This window comes from Vicia villosa, linkage group LG5, assembly GCF_029867415.1.
Source record: "Vicia villosa cultivar HV-30 ecotype Madison, WI linkage group LG5, Vvil1.0, whole genome shotgun sequence".
In the NCBI taxonomy this organism is placed as follows: domain Eukaryota; kingdom Viridiplantae; phylum Streptophyta; class Magnoliopsida; order Fabales; family Fabaceae; genus Vicia; species Vicia villosa.
Window position 1 is genome coordinate 133591529 of NC_081184.1, and position 23341 is coordinate 133614869.

General features: G+C 34.3%; 1 protein-coding gene across 1 annotated transcript; it reads left to right on the forward strand.

The window, feature by feature from the left end:
- The first annotated feature begins 21160 nt into the window (after positions 1-21160).
- LOC131605488 (F-box/kelch-repeat protein At3g23880-like) lies at positions 21161-22408 on the forward strand. The gene has a single exon (XM_058877835.1). The coding sequence runs from the start codon at positions 21161-21163 to the stop codon at positions 22406-22408; it is 1248 nt and encodes a 415-aa protein (XP_058733818.1).
- Positions 22409-23341: the final 933 nt, after the last annotated feature.

Consider the following 23341-nt stretch of genomic DNA (forward strand, 5'->3'; position numbering starts at 1 on the left):
ACTGCTTAAGATAGATACCCACTCCAGAGTAGCATTGGAGTCAGGATGTTCAAACCCCGTTCATCAAGAATCTCCTTCCAGAATATTTCGTCAAAGAAAATTTTAGGGTCCTGGGACTCCAACGGTTACCCTTAAGATACACCCCGAAGAAGCCGACCATCCAACTATATATCGGTGAGAAAATATGAACGGGGGCACCTCAACGCCCTGTCCAACCAAAGAGATGTATTGAAGCGAGAAACCGCACCTATTTTGGAGTCTCGGGGAAGGACAACGACCAAAGACCCAGGACACCACCCGTCCACTTCATTGTATGCTTCTTTGTCTCTTTTTATCTTAGAATGCTCAAGACAGGAGTGTCATACCCCAAAATTTGCCCATGCTATTTTTCATACATAAAACCAAATCAAAAGACAAAGCTCCAAAACACAGTCTCTCATACAGAAGTCCTAAACTAGGGTTTGAATAATTCAGAGGAAAACCATTGAATCAATGGCTCAAGGTGGTTCCATAAGGTCAACAACATCCTCATAACCCTAAAATCATCATTTGATCAAGGGTTGATCATGATGATACAAGAAAAGATCAAAAGTTAAAGGTTACTATTTTGGGCATGAACTGAAAAAGTCAACCAAACTTTGAAAATTCACCAAATATTCATACTTCATCAGAAAAATTCCCACCAAAGCTCATTTTGAAGGGAATTCATTCCTCTATCCAATGGTCCAAGAATCAAAGCCCATAGGTCAATGGTTTAAGAGATATGACTTCATACATTATAAGTCCTTTTCAAAAGTCAACAAAAAGACATGTTTTTCAAAAGGTCATAAAATAAAAATGGAAAATGATTTTGATATGAGACCAAAGGCATTGGATAAAGGACTCTCTAAGGTTTCCAAAATGTCCTAGAACACCTCCATACCTCAAAAATGGAGGGAGATACACCTTGTCAAAGTTGGATTATTATTGAGAAAAAATGAAAAGAGAAAAGGTTCAAGATCCAAAATTTTCCAAATGGGCCTATGTTTTCTTTATCTAAACTTCATCTTAGGCCCATGCATGCCCCAAAATATATATTTTTATATTTTATTGATATTTATGGTTTTTATTTATTAAAAACTATAATTTAATCATGAAAATATTAAAAATAAAAAAAAAATATATGAGTTGTTTCTTCAATTATGAGCCAAAGATTCAAGCAAATATTCTCCATAAACATTACAATTTCGTGCACTTGATTATTGGGAGAAAATTGGATCAATTTAACCATATTTGGAAAGATTCATGAACCAATTTCAATCAAATTTTGCTTAAATATCAAGTAAAGATTTCCTAAGATTCAAGTCCAAAATACAACCCTAATTTCATCTATTATATAAACACAAACTATTCATATCAGAAGAAGAAGGATTTCTGCCTCAAGAGAATCAAATCCGAGCTCCAAAATTCATCAAAAACTCAAACTTCAATTCTGGATTACAAGGATATTCAGGGACATTCATCGATTGCAATATACTCCTGGACCTTCAAGGAAGCTTTTCCAATCAATAGCAAGGCACAGAACCTCAAGAACACGCAGGTATACTCACCGGTTTGTCACTTTCTATCTTTTGACGATTTGCATAGCACAAGCATCCATACTCAAAATTAATTGCATATTCATGTTTAAGATGCTATGATTGTTGTTTCTGGAAAGTTTGGTGCATTATTATGGTGTTATGAACATATTACCATGTTAGGGTTCGGACCTTCAAATTAGGGGTTTTTGACACAGGTTTCTTTTGATTCAATTGAGGCCATGAACAAATTCGTGAGATCCATACGAGCGTGATGGACCTATCGCGAAAATTTTTTGTGTGTGTTTGCTTTGGTTCGCTATTTTTCAGGTGTGAAGCTTTGATATACGATAGCGCTTTTAAGAACGAGCGCTGTTAAAGGCCATGGTCTGAGGAAGAAGATGGAGAGGTGTCGCTCCCCCATTGGACGAAGCTGCGCGCGCGTTTGGTTTGAATCCAGACCGATCCAATGCGTTAAGACACATGCAATCTCGTGCACCCTCACGCTGTCAGCTGTACGATCTCCTCCTCTCTCAATCCAACGCACCAAGCAACGCAGGCGCACTCTGGACCACCATATAGGCGCAACACTGGATCGCTCAGCTAAGTTTCCAATTTTTTTATATTTAATTACATGAAACTACTTTATTTTATATATTATGTATATGTTTCTTTTAATTGTTTTTTTTTTCTCTATTTTATAAAAACCTCATATATTTTTATATAAAAAAAACCTTTTTATATAATAATGACAATTATTTTATTTTATTTATTCACAATATTAATATTTACATATTTATCCTTTGTGTATATATATATATATATATATATATATATATATATATTTGTTTAAATTATTTTTTTTATATATTATTATTCTATTTATTTATTTTTTTATAATAATTATATCCATTTATTTTCTATTATCATAAACATTTTAATTACTTGTTATTCATTAAAATTCACATTTATTTTATTATGATTCTAAAAAATTCATAAAAATCCATAAAAAGTCATAAAAAATATTTTTGCACTCGATTTCTTTATTTTTATCTCGATTTAATTAATTAGGTCACGAGACCAATAATTAATTAAGTCGTTTGTATTTTCTTATTTTAATTCGTACCCTAATCAGGGTTTACGAAGACCATGCCCTACACTGAATGTTTTATTTATGCCTTTTCAGGGTTACTCTTCAAATACCTTCCGACTACGCATCCGATCAAGACTCAAAGTTAAGTATTTAATTTATCTTAAAGTTATTTTATTTCCTTTTGATTTTAGGGTTTGCCCTTATATTTTCTGAACTGTGCATACACTCACTCCTTTCTATGCCTTGCCTTTTTGCCTTTTCAGGGTTAGTCTCAAGACATCCTCCGTCCGTCAACCATGTCAGATCAAATTCGAAGCTAAGTGCCCATTTGCTTTATTTATTTTAAATTTCTTTATTCTTTATTTTTAGGGTTAATTCTGTTTGCCTCCGAACTGATAATGCACTCACCCTTCTGTTTATTCTTTCTTTTCCAATTTTCAGGGTTTGTCGATTGCCGAAGCTACAAGTTTGGTAACCCTAAACCCTGTTTTCCTGTTTTATTATTACTTATGTCAAACCCTGATTAAGGGATCCGCTGGTTACAATTTCCCGCCCCCTTTATTGCTTTATATTATTGTGTGGTTAGTAATCTTAGGGAGTGCAAGCCTTAAACTGAATTAGAATAACTAATTAAAAGATAAATATCTGAATTGAATCACGTGATTGGTGCACACACACACGCTTTTTGGGTAACCCTCTCTGTTGCCTGTTGCCTGTTGCCTTGTTGCCTGTTGCCTGTTGCCTTGTTGCCTGTTGCCTTTGTGTTTTTTTGCAGAATAAGCCATGTACCTCGAATACGAGGATACCTCAGCCGTGCTGCCTCGATAAATAAAGGTCATGCGACCCTAAATGATGCTGCCTTCGATACACAAATATGACCTCGACCCTCGGAAGTTGCCTACGGAAAAGGCTGAGGTATCCTCTGGTTGCCTACGAATAAGGCTTATTCTGATCCTTACCTTAGACTACCTGCCCTTCTATGGCATGGGACAGTCTTATGGCAAAGGATGTTTCGACGACCCTTTAACCTCCAAACGAAAGGCTTCCTGCCCTCCTATGGCAAGGATAGACCCTCTCATTCTGAAAGGCAAAAAGAGACCTATCATCTGAGTTTAAGGTAATTGCCCCTAATTGCCTTGCAATGCTCAAAACTTTCATTATATTCTTTCTCATAATTTTTCAAAAGGGCTACGCTCATTTACGAGCTAAAGTCCCTATCTTTTTCATCTACATTTTCTAAACAAACGAGCAAGCAAAGCAATTAAGAGCCCATGGAAAACCATGGATGCAAAGGGTGCCTTACACCTTCCCTTTGCATAAATTACCCCCCGAACTTAGATTTCTTTTAAAAGGTTTTTTTCTGTTTCTTTTTGCCTTTCCGAATATAGTTTGGATAAAATAAAAGTCGGTGGCGACTCTTGCTTACCGCGACATTCCGATTAATAAAAAGTCAGTTCACCGTATTACAGAACTGGCGACTCTGCTGGGGAAAATTTCGATTAAGAGGGGTTACCTTAAAGGTTTAGGATTCATTTTAAAATGTTTTCTATTGTTTGCTTTGTTTGTTTTATTTTTCAGGGGCGCTTTGGGAATTAACTGAAGGACGAATCCTATTCCCGGATTCAAGAACCCTTAAGATTAGGAGTGGCATAGTCATAAGGACCTCTTTCACATATGTGGGAGATGAGTCAGTATGAAGTTCACGCTTGAGTTAGGACTCCATAGCATATGCACACCTTTCTCAAATGAGGGAGGTCTATGTATGTGTCTATGGGTGCGCCGGAGCTCAAGGACCTTTAGTTACCCTTAACCCATCCTGGCCTTTAGGAACGTAGTGGGGGGACTACCCTTGACAAATGTTAAGGACTAGTCGCTACCCGATGCTACAATTCAGATAGGTTCTTTCTCAAAGTATCATTGCATGGTGCAAATGCATCATGTCCGAGGGTGCTTTAGAAGGGCTTACAATTCTGGATAACTTGTAGAACCTGTCGCTGAAATCCCCTTATCCATAGAAATGCCCTTGGGAAGGACACCTGATCAGACTCCATGCAAGCCTTAAACCAAAAATTGTGTGATTTGTGTGGATTTGTTTTTCTGTGATGCATCATGCATACATGCATTCATGACATAGCTAACTCATCTCAAGGAGAAAAAGGTCTTTTAACCATAATTTGTTTTGTAGGTTATTTAAATAATGGGAATCCCAATCAGAAAACCTTTTTTCCTCAACTTCAAGAGAGTACCTACTGCATTAAGACTCTTATGTGATGATATTACTGGTTCTCTTGTTCTTTCTGAATCTCTCAACAAACTGATGAGTTTAATGCGAACCAAAGTGGATGAAGCTCTCCTTAATTCTATGATGCAATTTTATGATCCTCTTCTCCATTGCTTCACTTATAGAGATTTTCAACTGGTACCTACATTGGAAGAATTCTCTTACATAATGGACATGCCCATACCTGATCAAATCCCTTACACTGGTGAGGAAGGAGGTCCTAAGTTGGAAGACATTGCTGCTGCTCTACACCTACCAAGATCAGAAATTAACAAAGTTTGGATTAACAAAAGAGACTATTCTGGAATACCTGTGGATTTCTTGATAGAGAAAGCTAAGATCTTCGCTAAAGCTTTAAGCATGGATGCCTTGGAAAGTGTTCTAACCCTGTTGATATATGGACAAGTTCTTTTTCACCGCTGCGACAAAGTTGTTGATAGGGCTGCTATCAAAATCTTCCTTAGCAAGAATCCTGTTCCTACTCTACTTGGTGATTTATTGCATTCCATCAATGCTAGAGTGACAAAGAGGCGAGGTTGTGTTCTAGGTTGTATCCCTCTCCTACATAGGTGGTTTATTTCTCACCTACCCCGATCCTCAATAAAGAATGAAGAAGGTTTGACTTGGATTCAAAGGATTATGGAGCTTTCGTACGACGACATCATTTGGTATCCAAAGAAATTCGAGGGAGTTCAGTTATATGACCGCTGCGGAGAGTTCCCTAATGTGCCTCTTCTTGGTATCCATGGAGGAATTACCTATAATCCTATACTTGCTCGACATCAGTTTGGTTTTGCTCTGAAAGATAAGCCCCGCTCCATATATCTTAGTGCGGAAAGTTTTGACTATGGCTCAGATACAACTGGAAAGAAGAATCGTTTCATTAAAGCTTGGTATGAGGTAAAAAAAGTGGGTGCAAGAGAATTGGGAACAAGGATCGATACTCCTTCAGATCTTTACTTTAAATGGATTTATGACCGAGTCGTCGAGTTTGGCATACCACATCCATCTGACACACCCGTTGTTCCAAAGATCACTCCTCCCGAAGTTCACGTAGAATTGGAGCCTTATGTACCCGCTCCAAACGAAGACCTTGCTGCCACCATTGCTCATTTAAGACAAGAAAAGGCTGATCTTGAGAAGCGTCTGCAAGAGGTTGAAGCAGAAAAAGCAGTATTAGTGGCTAATGCTAAAGAACGAGATAGTATGCTTGACTATTTCTCTCGCAAGTGGAAGATTGAAGATTTTATCTCTCCTGAACAAATACAATCATGGGAGTTAGAGATTGATAGGCTTATTCAAGAAAAGAACGAGATGGTCAAAGCCCATAAAGAGGAAATCAGAGGATTGAAGAGAAAGCGTCGACTTGAAGATTGACTTCTTTATTTTATATTTATTATATAGTATTTCCTTGATGTAACTTCAAAATAATAAACAATACATTGGTTTTTATTTTTAATTAATTTATTTTGCTTCTATTTTCTTTTCTTTTAAATGTGTTAAAAAGCCTTTAACTCCTTGAGAACATTGCATGTGCATAATCATATCATTCATAAACATCGCATCGCAGGTTTCATAAAATCAAATGCCTCATCTTTGTGCTGTTTATTTCAGTAACAAAGATGAATCTCGAACAATCTGTGAAGAATCTCCAAGCTCAGAACAACCAGTTCCAGAAAATAATCTTTCACTTGGCCAAGGGGCAAGAAGAATTAAAGGCACTTCTGTCCGAGAAGGAGAAGGACCAACAAAGGGGGCAAGGTGTGCAAGATAAATGGAAGTCCAAGCCTAAGCGGTCATTCACTCCGTTACCCATGCCGCTGTCTCAAGCTCTGCAACAACTGCTCAATCAGAACTTGATAACTCTATTGCCTCCATATTCACTTCCTACTAACCCCGCTCCTGGGTATAAGTATCATGCGAGATGTGCTTACCATTCAAATAGTCCTGGTCATGATACAGAGGATTGTGGACCGTTGAAACACAAGATCCAAGACCTCATTGATGACAAGACCATTGACTTCCACTCACCTGAGGAACCTCACATGGCTAATGCTGGGTACAATCGGAAAGGTCGCAATGAACCCAACCAATCTGTGGGGACAGTTCTGATCACTACACCAGTTCCACAACAAAGACGCAAGGTAGTTGCACCTAAGCGTCAATTCACAAAGATCAACATGACTCTGGCCGAAGCATTGCAACAATTGCTGAAGAAAGGGCTAATTACTTTAAGGGATCCTCCTGTGAAGCCCAACACTTCCGCTCCTAGCTATAAACCCAATGCGAGGTGCGCGTATCACTCCAATAGCCCTGGGCATGATACGAATGATTGTTGGCCATTAAAGAACAAGATCCAAGATATGATCGATGCTGGTGAAATTGAATTCCCTCATCCCAAGACTCCTATAGTGATCACTGCTCCCATGCACAATCACGACAAGACTGATTAATGTCAGAATGGATGAACTTTAAATCATTAGCTTTACTTTCATTTGCAATTTCTATCTGTTTGTTTAAACATTCGACTTATGATAGACATTATTTGTCTTAATAGTGCATTGCATATGTTTGTCTTGAATTAATTATTTCGCTACCACTCATTTTAAATTATGTCTTTATTCTGCATATGTTTTTGTGATACTCAACTTCTGCTAAGCTGTAAGCCTTTTGAGGGAGGATGACGAAAACGATACCGCAACCTCATACAGTATGCTTTTGAGCGGACTATGCTGACGATGTACAGGCATTGTTTCAATTCCTAAACAGTGGAGATATAAGGATGTTAATCCCTCGTCAACCCCTTTGAGCCTAAGAAGTAGAAGTTTCTTTCTTGTACTAATTAAAACCTTTGATCATAACCTGGGGGCAGGGTAGTCCTCAGTTAATTTGGCTGTGCATTCTAGTTTAAGAGAATCATTCAGTACACCTTTCAACAAAGGTTTCAATCACAAACGGTCATCCGCACACATCAAAGAAGTGTTGGAGATGTCAATCAAAAGACAATGATGGTTCGTCAATCATCCAAACAAGACAGTCAATATCTTCAAAAGAAAAAATGAAAAATATATATACAAAGGAAAGCCTGCTAAGTCAAAAATCAAAAAACGACTTAGGCAAAATCAGGGCATCCCGCTGACTGTAATCTAAAAAAAAAAAAAAAAAAAAACAGTTCAGACAAAAGTTAGGGATATCAAAAGGATGAAAACAGAGAAGTCAATAAGTTCCTGAACAACACAATGTTGTAACTACCAAAAGGAAGAAGTGACTGCCATCTCAAAAGTTATCTTTGTTTGTGAACCATCAACATTATCAAAGGTACAAATCTAAAAGTCTCTTGGAACCTGAATGCATAAGTTGAATTAATTGAGCTTAGGATTGAAGATCATCACGAAGAGGGGGTGGGTACAATCAAATTTTGAGCCTTTATCCTTTGTTTCTTAAACCGTGAACCAAGCCACATTACAACCCTTGAAAGTCCTAACTGAAGCATGGTTAGTTCAAAAGCATACTGTCACCAAAAGGGTATCCCGACTCCTTAAAGCTTACTACAAATGTTAAGTTGATATCCTGTTTTTCACAAACATCACATTATTACAAATAGCATGTTTTTACGAATATCACGCTTTTACATCTCTTGTTTTAATGTTTTTTCAAAACTCAAGACAAATGTATGCATTGCATCTCATGAATTCATTATTAAGCATATTCTGCTACATAATTTCGAATGTTAGCAACAGAAAGAATTTGCACAGAGTACAACTAATGATTGAAAATTATCCCGACAGACAAAATTACTCCAAGAAAGCAATGTCTCGTACGTATACAAGGGGCATGGCATGCTTTGCCCAAACAATCTGGGGCAATCAAGTCAAGATTCTAAGAATCTCTCATAGATGCTCGAACAATCAGGGGCATGCATCCAAGCATATCTAAAGCTACTCCCCGATCAACGTGAGACATTGTCATGAGCCTATGATTACTGGGGGCATATCGCCCATAGTAAATATCTCATAAAATCCTCGCGAGGCGAATCTTTCCAAAAGTTCCTGCTAACTGGGGCAAATCTATGCAAGTCCAAATTCAACATCTTGATCAATACTCAGTGGCATGTCCTGAATCAAGTAGTAAGTTACTATGATACTGGGGGCAACTTTCCAGACACCCACATCTCCCCACAAAGCCACGTTCGTAAGATCATATCCCCACAGAGCAATTCTCAAGAAGATATCTTCAAACATATTCGTCTCAACAAAGACATGACTCCCCAACAGAGTTTACATCTCCCGCATTACCGGTCATCCAATATGTTGCTCTTCTCCAACATGGTTTATCTCTAAAATCAGGGTACATCAAGTCACGGATCATCTCCAAGCAGAAATCATAAATTCCCAGTTGAGCATCTTCAAGACAAGATCAGACAGTACAATTACAAGGACATAAAGATCTACTTTCTTAATCAAAGACAACATAAATCATATTCACATATCATATGTCATAAACATATTCATACACTGCATACATTACCTCATAATGAACTCATACATAACATGCAAAAGCTCTCATTTATTTTGAGGGATTCATTACATAACCCATGCATCATGACATGGCATAAAGATTAACCTTACCTTTTTCAGAATACAGGTACCGACAAATGAACGAAATCTCCAACTTTCCAAGATCTAATTCAGCTACTACGAATGGTACTGACACGATCAACGCTCGAAGATCTAATTCATTTACCACGAACGGTAATGACACGATCACTTTCAAAGTCTAATTCAGCTACTACGAACAGTACTGACACGACAAAAGATCTAATTCGGTTACTACGAACGGTACTGACACGGTCAACTCTCAGAGATCTAATTCTATCATCACGAACGGGGTAGACACGATCACTGACCTTCTCAGTCTAATTCAGCTACTACGAACGGTACTGACACGACAGAAGATCTAATTCAGATACTACGAACGGTACTGACACGATCAAATTTCAGAGGTCTAATTCTATCATCACGAACGGTGTAGACACGATCACTGACGTCCACGGTCTAATTCAGTTACTACGAACGGTGCTGACACGACAAGAGAGTCTAATTCTATCATCACGAACGATGTAGACACGATTATCTCTCCAAAAGATCTAATTCATTTACTACGAACGGTAATGACACGATCAACGCGCAAACAACATTTCTCAAACTTCAACTACCAGATGGCATCCACAAGCCCATCTCCGACAAAAGTCCCTACTTCAAATAGGGCAAATTTCTTGGTATTCTTATGTTCAATCATCTTCCACCTTCAGATACCGACTGGCGCGCAGACCACTCTACATCTTCAGGTTTAAGATAATTGAACAGGGGCAGCTGTCATACCCCAAAATTTGCCCATGCTATTTTTCATACATAAAACCAAATCAAAAGACAAAGCTCCAAAACACAGTCTCTCATACAGAAGTCCTAAACTAGGGTTTGAATAATTCAGAGGAAAACCATTGAATCAATGGCTCAAGGTGGTTCCATAAGGTCAACAACATCCTCATAACCCTAAAATCATCATTTGATCAAGGGTTGATCATGATGATACAAGAAAAGATCAAAAGTTAAAGGTTACTATTTTGGGCATGAACTGAAAAAGTCAACCAAACTTTGAAAATTCACCAAATATTCATACTTCATCAGAAAAATTCCCACCAAAGCTCATTTTGAAGGGAATTCATTCCTCTATCCAATGGTCCAAGAATCAAAGCCCATAGGTCAATGGTTTAAGAGATATGGCTTCATACATTATAAGTCCTTTTCAAAAGTCAACAAAAAGACATGTTTTTCAAAAGGTCATAAAATAAAAATGGAAAATGATTTTGATATGAGACCAAAGGCATTGGATAAAGGACTCTCTAAGGTTTCCAAAATGTCCTAGAACACCTCCATACCTCAAAAATGGAGGGAGATACACCTTGTCAAAGTTGGATTATTATTGAGAAAAAATGAAAAGAGAAAAGGTTCAAGATCCAAAATTTTCCAAATGGGCCTATGTTTTCTTTATCTAAACTTCATCTTAGGCCCATGCATGCCCCAAAATATATATTTTTATATTTTATTGATATTTATGGTTTTTATTTATTAAAAACTATAATTTAATCATGAAAATATTAAAAATAAAAAAAAATATATGAGTTGTTTCTTCAATTATGAGCCAAAGATTCAAGCAAATATTCTCCATAAACATTACAATTTCGTGCACTTGATTATTGGGAGAAAATTGGATCAATTTAACCATATTTGGAAAGATTCATGAACCAATTTCAATCAAATTTTGCTTAAATATCAAGTAAAGATTTCCTAAGATTCAAGTCCAAAATACAACCCTAATTTCATCTATTATATAAACACAAACTATTCATATCAGAAGAAGAAGGATTTCTGCCTCAAGAGAATCAAATCCGAGCTCCAAAATTCATCAAAAACTCAAACTTCAATTCTGGATTACAAGGATATTCAGGGACATTCATCGATTGCAATATACTCCTGGACCTTCAAGGAAGCTTTTCCAATCAATAGCAAGGCACAGAACCTCAAGAACACGCAGGTATACTCACCGGTTTGTCACTTTCTATCTTTTGACGATTTGCATAGCACAAGCATCCATACTCAAAATTAATTGCATATTCATGTTTAAGATGCTATGATTGTTGTTTCTGGAAAGTTTGGTGCATTATTATGGTGTTATGAACATATTACCATGTTAGGGTTCGGACCTTCAAATTAGGGGTTTTTGACACAGGTTTCTTTTGATTCAATTGAGGCCATGAAGAAATTCGTGAGATCCATACGAGCGTGATGGACCTATCGCGAAAATTTTTTGTGTGTGTTTGCTTTGGTTCGCTATTTTTCAGGTGTGAAGCTTTGATATACGATAGCGCTTTTAAGAACGAGCGCTGTTAAAGGCCATGGTCTGAGGAAGAAGATGGAGAGGTGTCGCTCCCCCATTGGACGAAGCTGCGCGCGCGTTTGGTTTGAATCCAGACCGATCCAATGCGTTAAGACACATGCAATCTCGTGCACCCTCACGCTGTCAGCTGTACGATCTCCTCCTCTCTCAATCCAACGCACCAAGCAACGCAGGCGCACTCTGGACCACCATATAGGCGCAACACTGGATCGCTCAGCTAAGTTTCCAATTTTTTTATATTTAATTACATGAAACTACTTTATTTTATATATTATGTATATGTTTCTTTTAATTGTTTTTTTTTCTCTATTTTATAAAAACCTCATATATTTTTATATAAAAAAAAACCTTTTTATATAATAATGACAATTATTTTATTTTATTTATTCACAATATTAATATTTACATATTTATCCTTTGTATATATATATATATATATATATATATATATATATATATATATTTGTTTAAATTATTTTTTTTATATATTATTATTCTATTTATTTATTTTTTTTATAATAATTATATCCATTTATTTTCTATTATCATAAACATTTTAATTACTTGTTATTCATTAAAATTCACATTTATTTTATTATGATTCTAAAAAATTCATAAAAATCCATAAAAAGTCATAAAAAATATTTTTGCACTCGATTTCTTTATTTTTATCTCGATTTAATTAATTAGGTCACGAGACCAATAATTAATTAAGTCGTTTGTATTTTCTTATTTTAATTCGTACCCTAATCAGGGTTTACGAAGACCATGCCCTACACTGAATGTTTTATTTATGCCTTTTCAGGGTTACTCTTCAAATACCTTCCGACTACGCATCCGATCAAGACTCAAAGTTAAGTATTTAATTTATCTTAAAGTTATTTTATTTCCTTTTGATTTTAGGGTTTGCCCTTATATTTTCTGAACTGTGCATACACTCACTCCTTTCTATGCCTTGCCTTTTTGCCTTTTCAGGGTTAGTCTCAAGACATCCTCCGTCCGTCAACCATGTCAGATCAAATTCGAAGCTAAGTGCCCATTTGCTTTATTTATTTTAAATTTCTTTATTCTTTATTTTTAGGGTTAATTCTGTTTGCCTCCGAACTGATAATGCACTCACCCTTCTGTTTATTCTTTCTTTTCCAATTTTCAGGGTTTGTCGATTGCCGAAGCTACAAGTTTGGTAACCCTAAACCCTGTTTTCCTGTTTTATTATTACTTATGTCAAACCCTGATTAAGGGATCCGCTGGTTACAATTTCCCGCCCCCTTTATTGCTTTATATTATTGTGTGGTTAGTAATCTTAGGGAGTGCAAGCCTTAAACTGAATTAGAATAACTAATTAAAAGATAAATATCTGAATTGAATCACGTGATTGGTGCACACACACACGCTTTTTGGGTAACCCTCTCTGTTGCCTGTTGCCTGTTGCCTTGTTGCCTGTTGCCTGTTGCCTTGTTGCCTTGTTGCCTGTTGCCTTTGTGTTTTTTTTGCAGAATAAGCCATGTACCTCGAATACGAGGATACCTCAGCCGTGCTGCCTCGATAAATAAAGGTCATGCGACCCTAAATGATGCTGCCTTCGATACACAAATATGACCTCGACCCTCGGAAGTTGCCTACGGAAAAGGCTGAGGTATCCTCTGGTTGCCTACGAATAAGGCTTATTCTGATCCTTACCTTAGACTACCTGCCCTTCTATGGCATGGGACAGTCTTATGGCAAAGGATGTTTCGACGACCCTTTAACCTCCAAACGAAAGGCTTCCTGCCCTCCTATGGCAAGGATAGACCCTCTCATTCTGAAAGGCAAAAAGAGACCTATCATCTGAGTTTAAGGTAATTGCCCCTAATTGCCTTGCAATGCTCAAAACTTTCATTATATTCTTTCTCATAATTTTTCAAAAGGGCTACGCTCATTTACGAGCTAAAGTCCCTATCTTTTTCATCTACATTTTCTAAACAAACGAGCAAGCAAAGCAATTAAGAGCCCATGGAAAACCATGGATGCAAAGGGTGCCTTACACCTTCCCTTTGCATAAATTACCCCCCGAACTTAGATTTCTTTTAAAAGGTTTTTTTCTGTTTCTTTTTGCCTTTCCGAATATAGTTTGGATAAAATAAAAGTCGGTGGCGACTCTTGCTTACCGCGACATTCCGATTAATAAAAAGTCAGTTCACCGTATTACAAGGAGCAATAAAGACAAAATGCACAATTGGATATTCAATACAGACTTAACGCATTTTTGAGATTCTGATACGACTTAAAGCGCATTGTTTGCATGAATGCATATTCGTTACTAACTTAACGCACTTATGCGATTCTGCACGACTTAAATGCATTCCATGTGTAATCGCTTATATGATACAAACTTAATGCATTTTTTCCGATTCTGATACGGCTCAAAAACACTCACATGACTCCCCATTCGAGACATATTGAAATCATTTTTTCGATTCTGATAATGCTTTCAAAAGAACTAGTAACAAACCCGTGCGTTCGCACGAGTTCTGGTACGAGACGTATTTATTTAAGATGTATATTTTTTAATAGAAAAAAATGTATATTAAAAGTAATTAATATTTTGTAGAAAAAAATAAGAATATTTAACATTAAATTGTGTCTAAAAACATCAAGAACAAAATTGAAAGCACCAAAATTAAATTGTGTCTAAATAGCCTTTTGTAACTTCAAGTTCCCGTTAATAATCAATATTTTTAAAATTAATTTTTTATTTTAAAAATGTGATATGACAAGAAAAAGAGTGACGTGACGCCACCTAGACAATGTCATAAAAAAAACTCTACATACACTGATACACAAAAGTGGAGGGAACAAAATAAAAATTCTGAAAAAAGTTAAATAGAGGGTTCAAAATGCTGCACTTTTTTAAAAGGGGACTAAAAATTTTAAAAATAATTAAATATGGGGACTAAAAGTGCATTTAAACATTATTAATTTTAAGTAGATGAATATGTTTTGAAAGAAATAAATCTGAGGTCACAAAAATTTGGGTTCCCTAATGGAATAAAGGCGTCATTTGTGGGTTCCCTATAGGATGACAAGCTTGGTCCCTCATTTGGGAACAAAATGAAGGTCTTAAGGTCAATTCTAGATGGAGAATTCAAATTCATCCAATTAGACGATAACCCAATGCAGTCAATGAAGATAGGGGCCAACATACCCACTAGGTTGAAGAAAGGATAAGTTGAATGCTTAAGGGTCAATGTTGATCTCTTTGTCGTCTCTCCTCAGGAGATTCTGAGCATAGACTCTAGTGTAGTATGTCATCAGTTAAACATCGACCTTGGTGCCTGATACGTGTCTAAGAGGAGGAGATGACAATATCCTAAAAAGGCATAGGCGACCATGAAGATGGTCCAGGGTTTGTTGGATGCTAACTTTATCTTCAAAGTAAGATACACCAAATGGCTATCCAATGTGGTACGGGTCAAAAAAGATTTTGGGAAGTGGAGAATGTGTGTTGATTACACTGATCTCAGTAGAGAGTGTCCCAAAGATTCATACCCGCTCCCAAGCATAGATAAGTTGGTGGAAAATTTAGCCAAATACAATATTTTATCATTTATTGATGCATCTTCTTGTTACAGTTAGAGACCCATGTATGAGCTGGACAGAGAGAAAATAGCCTTCATGAATGAACAAGCCAACTACCAGTATAACATAATGTCTTTTGGCTTGAGAAATGTAGGGGAAACACATCAAAGGATGACAAATAAGTTTTTCAAAGAAGAAATAGGCAAAGCACTGGAGGTATAAAGGGATTACGTGATCGTTAAATCCGCCGAGGAGGGATTGCACGATCAGCATCTTGCTCGTGTATTCCGAAGAGTGCGATAATATAATATGAGGATCAATCTAGAAAAAACGCACCTTTGGAATTAGAGCTAGCAAGTTTCTATACTTTTATTCGAAGAAGGGGTATAAAAGCAAACACATATAAGTGTGAGGCGGTCATCCGGATGGTGGCACCAACAAGGAAGTGATGAAGTTGAACAGGATGTTGACATCCTTAAATAGCTTTATCTCAAAATTGGTGCAACACGCCTTGATGTTCTACAAATTGTTGAAGAAAGATGTCCGTTTTGAATAAAACACATAATTTTAGAAAGTATTTGCATCCTTGAATATAGACTTGTCAACTCCATATACATTATCTCGACCTTCAATCGAGGAATTTTTGTACCTCTACTTGGTCGTGTCTGATGAAGTGGTCATTGCCGTCCTTGTAAGACAACTGATTTTCACTAATAGTCAAGTCTATTTCATCTCCAAATCCTTGATTTGACAAGATACACACTATTAAAATATTGAGAAGGCAACCCTGGCGTTTGTAACTACATTCATGAAGCTATAAAGTTACTTCTTAGCCCACACCCTAGTCGTTTGAACCGACTCAACAATGAAGCAAGTGCTCCACCGTCTTGATCTAGAAGGGTGGCTAACAAAGTGGTCCATTGATGTCTAAATTTGATGCATCCTTTGAATAAAGGAAATCAATGAAAGCATAGTTGTTCACAAACTTCATAACAGAGTTGATCCTACGCATGCAAAAACTAACTCATATATGGGTAGTGTTTACAGACAATTCGTCTAATAGATGAGGAAGTGGATCCAATCTACTATTGGAGTATGAAGTCATCCTGATGATCAAAGTGTCTACATGTTTTGAGATCTCTATCACCAATAATAAAGTAGACCATGAATCCGTTAGTGTCGGCCTCACACTAGATGTAGAGATGGGGGAAAGAATGTTAACTGACGTATGTATGTGTATACTTGCCTAAAATATGATATATGGTAAGTGAGTAACTTAGGGTGAATAAGAAACCCAAAGGTAAGGACATACGGAAGCGATAAACTTCCTTATGATAAACTTAATATATCTTCTGAGATTATGTTAAATCTCTTAAGTTCAAATTCAGTTACTACATCTTGGCAAATTGGTAGTTTGAAACATAGGAGAGTAAGTTCTGACGTAGGATATAGTAAGACATCCCTAGTCTTTCCCTTGAGAGTAGTAAGACCCAAAAGGATGGCAGTTGCATGGCCAACGAATTGGTTGTTCGTAGATCTGATTCAACCATGCCAAAATATGTAGCTTTTTGGTTGTACCTACCAAGGCTAAGTAGGAAGTTGCGTTCCATTTTTGTGAATGAATCAGATGCGCTTCAATCTATAATTTGAGTAACTTTGTGAAGGCATAGAATTAGTAAGACTCAGAGGGAATTAGTAACCTCGTAGAGCCAAGTGAGCCCATAAGAGAGGTAACTCTACTAAGATATCGTTATCTCACCCCAATTATGTTATTGTTTTTCATGAAATCCAAGAAAGGATTAAGAATTTGACAAGAAGATCCGAAGACCTGAAAACCTAGTCGTCTCATGTTTATGTTTCCACTGTGTTTTCATGATTAGTTGTATTAGACATTCATGTATTAATTCTCATGTACTATGTCATGTACTTGAATTAATATATTTTCGAATATCATTTAGATGGTGAATGTACTAAGTACTAAATTTTAACGCTTTACTTAATACGATTCTTGATAAGTATAATGTAAGGTGTTACAGAGAGGGTTTAAATTGTTCATCAACAAAATTCCTTAAATTCATATATTTCTTTTGAGCTTGGGACAATTCCTGGATAAATCTGTTGTAGATTTCTTGGATTAGACATGCGATTATAAGGGATGAATAAGGTTGAACTACTTATATGGAGGAACATTAATTGGATAACAAGTATTTAGATTAGGTGTAAGTAGTATGGTTGTGACAATGGAATAAAAAAAGAAGAAAGAATAAGATAGTCATGAAGCACTAATATTTGGAGCAAACAGTGATGATATAAATAATTTTTTTGAATAAGAATACTTTATTAATTTCAAAAAACAGTGATGATATGAATGATTGGAGTTGAAATAAATATTTTTATTATTAGTAACATAAAGAAAAATTTAATTGTATAATTTTTATTGCATTTTACTTTAATTTTTTTGTCCAAAAAAAAGTAAAATTAAAGCACCATAAAAAATTTATAATTACAAGCATGTAGACTAGAATAATAATTTTTTTTAAGAAATAGCCTTAAAAAGTTGAAATTTTTTCGTTATATTGGATTTGACTTTGACTACTATAAATACAACTACGACTGTGATGCGTTCATCTACGTTATGGCTTTGTTGTTGGCATTCTTCTCCGACGATATCATTATCTTTGTATTCGCTACTCTGAATTTTTTTCTAAGATTTTGATGTTTGAGTCTCATTTCTAATCCAGTCTTTTTGAAATTGTATCTCAAAAGATCAACAACAAAAAACCTGATAACAATAAACACGCAACAGATCAAACAGAATTTCTTTGTGGGAGGTAGATTACTTTGTCGTGTCTGCCCCATATGTAATTTAATTTAGATTAGATCATTCAATCTCTTCATGTCATCAATGGAATGATAAATGATTTTTTTGTGATAATTATTATACACCGCACCACCCCAACATTAAAATCATTTATTAGAATCATTTATGTTGCATTTCTTTAAAAGGAGGGTTTGATTTTAAACCATTCAATATTTTTCCTCTAAAGCCTCGAGTATCATCGTATTTATGTGTGGTCTCATGAATAAAGTTTCCATTGGAAAAATTAAAATAAATTAATTTAGTGAGGCAATGGAAGTTTAGCGAGACTAATGGAATATATCTTATGGAATTTATAATATTGATGAAAATATAAGGAAGCTTTATGAGAAGAACACCACATATGAATCAATGGCCACTAGCATGTTGAAATAAACAATAAAATCATCTTAAAATATAAATATAACACACAAAAAAAACAAAACAAGGAAGGGAAAAATGAATTTGAAAATAAAAAAAGGAGATGAAGATGAACGAGTAAATTTTTTTCTGAATTATAAAGATAAACGAGTAAAAAAAATTTCCATAAAAAAGATAAGAAGATGAACAACTTAAAGTTTTTGATAACACATAACTTAATAAAAAAAACCAAATGTTATACAACAACCTAACAAAAAATAATTAAATAATAATATTAAATTATTGTATATTTTTGTCTGGTGAAATCTAGAATGAGAGTGCAATTAAGTCTCTCACTGGTGATACCCTAAAATTATTACCATTGAATTTAATCTATGGTTTAGATTAGATAAGAACTAGATTGAGAACATTTATATATTTTCTCACTCCTAGACTTTCTACTTTCACACTAACTTTTATTTCTTTTTCTGATGATCATCTGCATCATTTCCATGAAATTCTACCATACATTACAATCACGACATCATGAACTTATTTCTTTTTCTGATGATCTGCATCATTTCCATGAAATTCTACCATCCATTGCAATCACGACATCGTGTATTTTGCCATCAATTTCTAACATATATGCAATCTTGGCGATATGTAGAGTCAAAGACAATATTTTCTCAATAAATAATTTGCTAAATGATAATTATGTTTCTAATTGATAACACACCGTCCCTTCAATTTTCTCAAACACACCAACAATACTTTTCTCAAGAAATAAAAATAAAAATATGAACTTTTGTCTTCACAATTTCAACAAATAAGATGAATTACACGATGACATTATCCCCTCGTATAATGAAACAGAAAAGAAGTTGTAATAAAGTTCGTGGAGATTGGAGAAGATGTGGAAAGAAGATTGGATGTGAAAACGTATTTATGTTCTCATTTTTATTCCCATTAAATTTAAATCATTAATTAAATTTTATGGTGTAATTTGAGGGTATCACCGGTGAGTAGAGATGGCAATTTGGCCCATCTCCAATGGGTACCCACAAAAAACCCCATATCGGGTAGGGTAAATACCCATAAAAATGGGTATGGGCACGGGCACGGGTAATTACCCATTAAAATATGCGGGTATGGGTGCGGACACGGGTACCTTACTACCCAACCCGCCCCATACCCACACTACATATTTCTATAATGTCATTTATATTATTGTATAAAAATGCATGATTCTGAATTTTTTAAAAAATATATTGCTATTAAATCATTACATTTTAATTAAAGTGTTTATTTGTTTCTTAACAATAACGTACATAATTTTTTTAATATTGTTAAAAAGACTTAAATTATATGATATTTTGTAATTAAACGATTTAATTTTACTGTAAATGAGGGTAAACGGGTACGGGTATGGGCATTGCGGTACCCACAGGGTACGGGTACGGGCATAAATATTGATATCCACGCGGGTTTGGGCTCGGGTACGGGGATTTTTTTAACCTGCGGGTATGGGGACGGGTACTATAGTACCCTGCCCAAACCCTGCCCATTGCCATCCCTACCGGTGAGAGATTTAATTGATGCCTCATCTTAGATGTTACCTTTTTGTTTTTTTTCCAAAAATAACAAGTTGGTTATAAACAATCCGGACCATTCATCATAAAAAAATATATACTTTTGTTAAATAAACTATTTTAAGAAAATATTTTATTTTTGTTAATAAATTATTTTAAGAAAATATTTTATTTTTAATAAATAATTTATTTTAAGAAATTATTTTACTTTTGTTAAATAAATTATTTTAAGAAAAATTATTTTATTTTGTTAAATAAATTATTTTATTTTTGTTAAATAAACTATTTTAAGAAATTATTTTATTATTTTTTAATAAACTATTTTAAAAATTATTTTATTTTTGTTAAATAAACTATTTTAAGAAATTATTTTATTATTTTTTAATAAACTATTTTAAGAAATTATTTTATTTTTGTTAAATATATTATTTAATTTAATTTAAATAAATTATTTTAAGAAATTATTTTATTTTTGTTAAATAAATTATTTTAAGAAATCATTTTATTTTTGTTAAATAAATTATTTTAAGAAATTAATTTATTTTTGCTAAATAAATTATTTTAAGAAATTATTTTATTTTTGTTAATTAAATTATTTTAAGAAATTATTTTCTTTTTTGTCAAATAAATTATTTTAAGAAATTATTTTACTTTTGTTAAATAATTTATTTTTAAAAGTAAATATTTTTATTATTGATAATATATAGAAAATTTTAATTGTATGACTTTTTATTGTATTTTACTTTAATCTTTTACCAAAAGTTAAAACACCATAAAAATGTTATAATTACAAACCGAAATACTAGAAATAATAAAAAGTTATTATAAATATCGTTTAAAAGTGTTCTTGATACCATTTTAGATTTTACATAAACTATAACAGCCTTGTCGCGTTCATCCACGTCCATGGCTATGTCCACATCGGTGTTCTTCCCCGATGATCTCATCAGCTTCGTTTTCTCCGTTCTTCCCGTGAAGTCCGTTCTAAGGTTCAGGTGTTTGTGTAAGTCTTGTGACTCTCTTATTTCCGATTCTATCTTTGTGAAATTTCATCTCAAAAGATCTTTCATAAGAAATTCGATCTTAACAATAAACACACAACACATCAAACATAATTTGTACGATTTCATTAAGGAGACAGAGAGTGTGGCAGATTATTGTGTCATTCCATGCCCCATACGTCGTTTAATTGAGAATCCATCATTCAACCTCTTCATTGATCCTTGCTATCAATGGAATGACAAAGGATGGTCTCATATAATTGGTTTCTGCAATGGATTGATATGTTTAGTTGGTGATTCTTTCAATTTCACCCATTGGTATCCAGAGTATTGGCTTCGTTTATGGAACCCAGCTACAAGAATAACATCTCCAAAATTTGGAAATTTTCGCATTTCTAACCGTGAAACCTCTGGTTTCTCATTTGGTTGTGATAATTCAACCAACACTTACAAAGTAGTGGCATTTAATTACTGTCCTGAGCAACTAACAAGTAAGGTGAGAATTCTAAAAGTAGGTGATAATGTTTGGAGAAATATTGAAAGTTTTCCCGTAATTCCTCTTCGTCTGGGTTATGAGGAAAACGATGTTTGTTTCAACGACACCCTTAATTGGTTGGCTATTCATAATGTTCATTTGTATAATTTTAAGGATATTACAGTTGAACAATTTGTTATTGTCTCACTTGATTCGAGGACTGAAGCATACAATCAATACCAGTTGCCTAATGGTTTTGATGAAGTTCCTCCTAAACATCCAACTATTGGTGTGTTAGGAGGGTGTTTTTGTTTTTCTTATTCTTATAGAGAAACTGATTTTGTTATATGGAAAATGAAGAAGTTTGGAGTTGAAGATTCTTGGACTCAATTTCTTAAAATTAGTTATCAAAATCTTGAAATAGATTATGGCATTAATGACGACACAATAAAGTATTATTTTCAATTGGTACCGTTGCTTCTATGTGAGGATGGTGATACATTAATACTTAAGAGCAGTCAAGATCTCCAATTAATTCTCTATAATTTGAGAGATAATAGTGTAGTGCGAACAAATATTATTGTCAGTAGAACTCCTACCGATAATAGAACTAGCGATTACCTTGCTTGGAACTTTTTCAAGGATTCTATTGAAAGCTTAGTTCCTCCTATCTTTTAAAAGTAAGTTCCTCTTCCATGATTTAATTGTTTGAATTTATGTCAATTTATTAATTGTTAAATTTTCATAATAATTAATTGTATGAATATTCTTTTTTTCTTATAGGCTTGATAATTACTGGTAATAGCCCCGAATGAAGCCCCAAATGAAGACTGCTGCAATGATTTCTTTATGTACGTTGTGATATCATAAACCCAATCAATAGAGAATGATAGGTGTTTAGTTGTTCATATTAGTTTCTGTCAACCGATTAAACAAATTTTCATTTATCATTTGTGAAGCTTACAGTGCGTTAGTAAAGAGTGACTTACACATATATCAAGTGTGTGTATATTAATTGTGATTTAGTTTTTTTATTTAAACTATTATATTTATAATTTTATGTTTATTTACTCAATCACTAACTATTCTTTTAAAATAACAAAATAAAATATGTATCTTGTATGATTTTTTTGACAAAAAATTGTAAATTCAAATATTTTCGTTATAACTTTTGTAGAGGAATATCAACGCTTAAAGGTTAATTTAGTCATAGTCATATAGCTAGCTAGAGATAAAAATAGGCTACGTTGTAAGACTTAACAATGGCTGAAAATTTGATTAAATTTTTTTTTTTGATATACCGAGTTAGATTTCTTAAAGACTTATTACATGTTAATATTTTTAAATAAGTAATGTGTTTTTTTTTTATTTAAGTATATAAGTTGGTTAACTTAATAAGGTTTGAATTTGATAATTGTATTGATGGATAATTTGTAAATATCTCATTGTGTTTATTGAGCTTTAGAGTTTCTTGTAGTCCTATTGAGTATTGGGATTCAACTCACATAAGTTTGTTTAAAAAAAAAAGGTTTAAGAACTTAACGAGATTTTTTTATTTTTTGTGTGGGACTTTTAACATAATATTTAGAGAAAATGATTTTGTATGACAAT